At 36.3% G+C, this 1384-nt stretch overlaps 1 protein-coding gene across 1 annotated transcript in view; it reads left to right on the plus strand.

Annotated features, from left to right (window-relative positions):
- The window catches only part of LOC106477140 (nuclear protein localization protein 4 homolog), a gene marked incomplete at its 3' end in the record, with an annotated part of 3235 nt that extends 2527 nt beyond the window's left edge, over nucleotides 1–708 (plus strand). Inside the window, exon 3 of the mRNA XM_022380811.1 lies at nucleotides 582–708. Coding sequence (XP_022236519.1) covers nucleotides 582–708 — 127 coding nt within the window. The remainder of the gene's footprint in view (nucleotides 1–581) is intronic.
- Nucleotides 709–1384: the final 676 nt, after the last annotated feature.

Genomic DNA, 1384 nt, shown 5'->3' on the forward strand with positions numbered 1-1384 from the left:
GTGTTCCTGTACAAGTTACACCAGTTCAGGGTTTTACAGCAGGGAGTGTGGGTTCTCCTGTACAAGTTACACCAGTTCAGGATCTTACAGCAGGGAGTGTGGGTGTTCCTGTACAAGTTACACCAGTTCAGGGTTTTACAGCAGGGAGTGTGGGTTCTCCTGTACAAGTTACACCAGTTCAGGATCTTACAGCAGGGAGTGTGGGTGCTCCGGTACAAGTTACACCAGTTCAGGGTTTTACAGCAGGGAGTGTGGGTGCTCCTGTACAAGTTACACCAGTTCAGGGTTTTACAGCAGGGAGTGTGGGTTCTCCTGTACAAGTTACACCAGTTCAGGATCTTACAGCAGGGAGTGTGGGTGCTCCTGTACAAGTTACACCAGTTCAGGATCTGGATGTGTGAATATTTCAGACGTAATTTTCCCCTCATCCTCCCTCTATATATTATGAAGTTTGAATTGTGTGTACATATTCTTCATATTAGTTTATTTTATTGATGCATTGTCTTATATGTGGAAGTTTTTGTTTTGTAAAATGAAACATAATCAAAGAAAATGTATGATGTTTTTGTCTCTCCTATCAGACTTCATATTTCCTCAGTGCTGAGGAGTGTATAATGGCAGGCTATTTCCAGAATCAGCATCCTAATCCGTGTCGTCTCTCTCCAGATGGATATTTTGGGTCAAAAATCGTCACAGTTTGTGTAACAGGTATTAATTATGTTTTATAAAATGAAAATAGGCTTAAGTTATAAACCCTGTACAAGTCTGATAGTTAAATTAATGTACGATATAAACTTTCATTTCATTGTCTCTTTTTTTTTTGAGTCTCAAACAGTGTCTATGATAACAAAATTAATAATACAGTGATATTCCCATATATATAAGATGTAACCAGCGTAGTCACCAGTGTGTTCAGAAAACTATTTTATTGCAATTTTTAAACCAATTAACAAAATTAAAACAATACCTCATAGTATTAAAGATACCTCAGATAAAATGTGTGTATGTAAATAAAAAGTATATTGGTCAAAGTATGTGTAACATGAAATGAACGTAGTTAAAGGACGTTAATTAGGGGTACGGATTGTTCTCGAGTAGATGTTGTTTGTTTATTGCTTCTTTATTATAAGAAAGATTATTGTAAGCAGTGTCTAACTGTAATAAGAAAACATTCAAGTCAAAAGAATGTTGTTTCTATTTAATAGGGGAAAACGTTTGTCCAACAGATGTTGTTGTTTGTGTATTGAAGGAAATAATATTACAATCAGCATACCACAGACGTGTTTTTTTGTCTTTATTAGGGAAGAGAATGTTGATGATGTTTAGGGAAGGGAATGTTGATGATGTTTAGGGAAGGGAATGTTGATGATGTTTAGGGAAGGGA

The sequence above is a fragment of the Limulus polyphemus genome, unplaced genomic scaffold, assembly GCF_000517525.1.
Source record: "Limulus polyphemus unplaced genomic scaffold, Limulus_polyphemus-2.1.2 Scaffold12969, whole genome shotgun sequence".
NCBI lineage: Eukaryota > Metazoa > Arthropoda > Merostomata > Xiphosura > Limulidae > Limulus > Limulus polyphemus.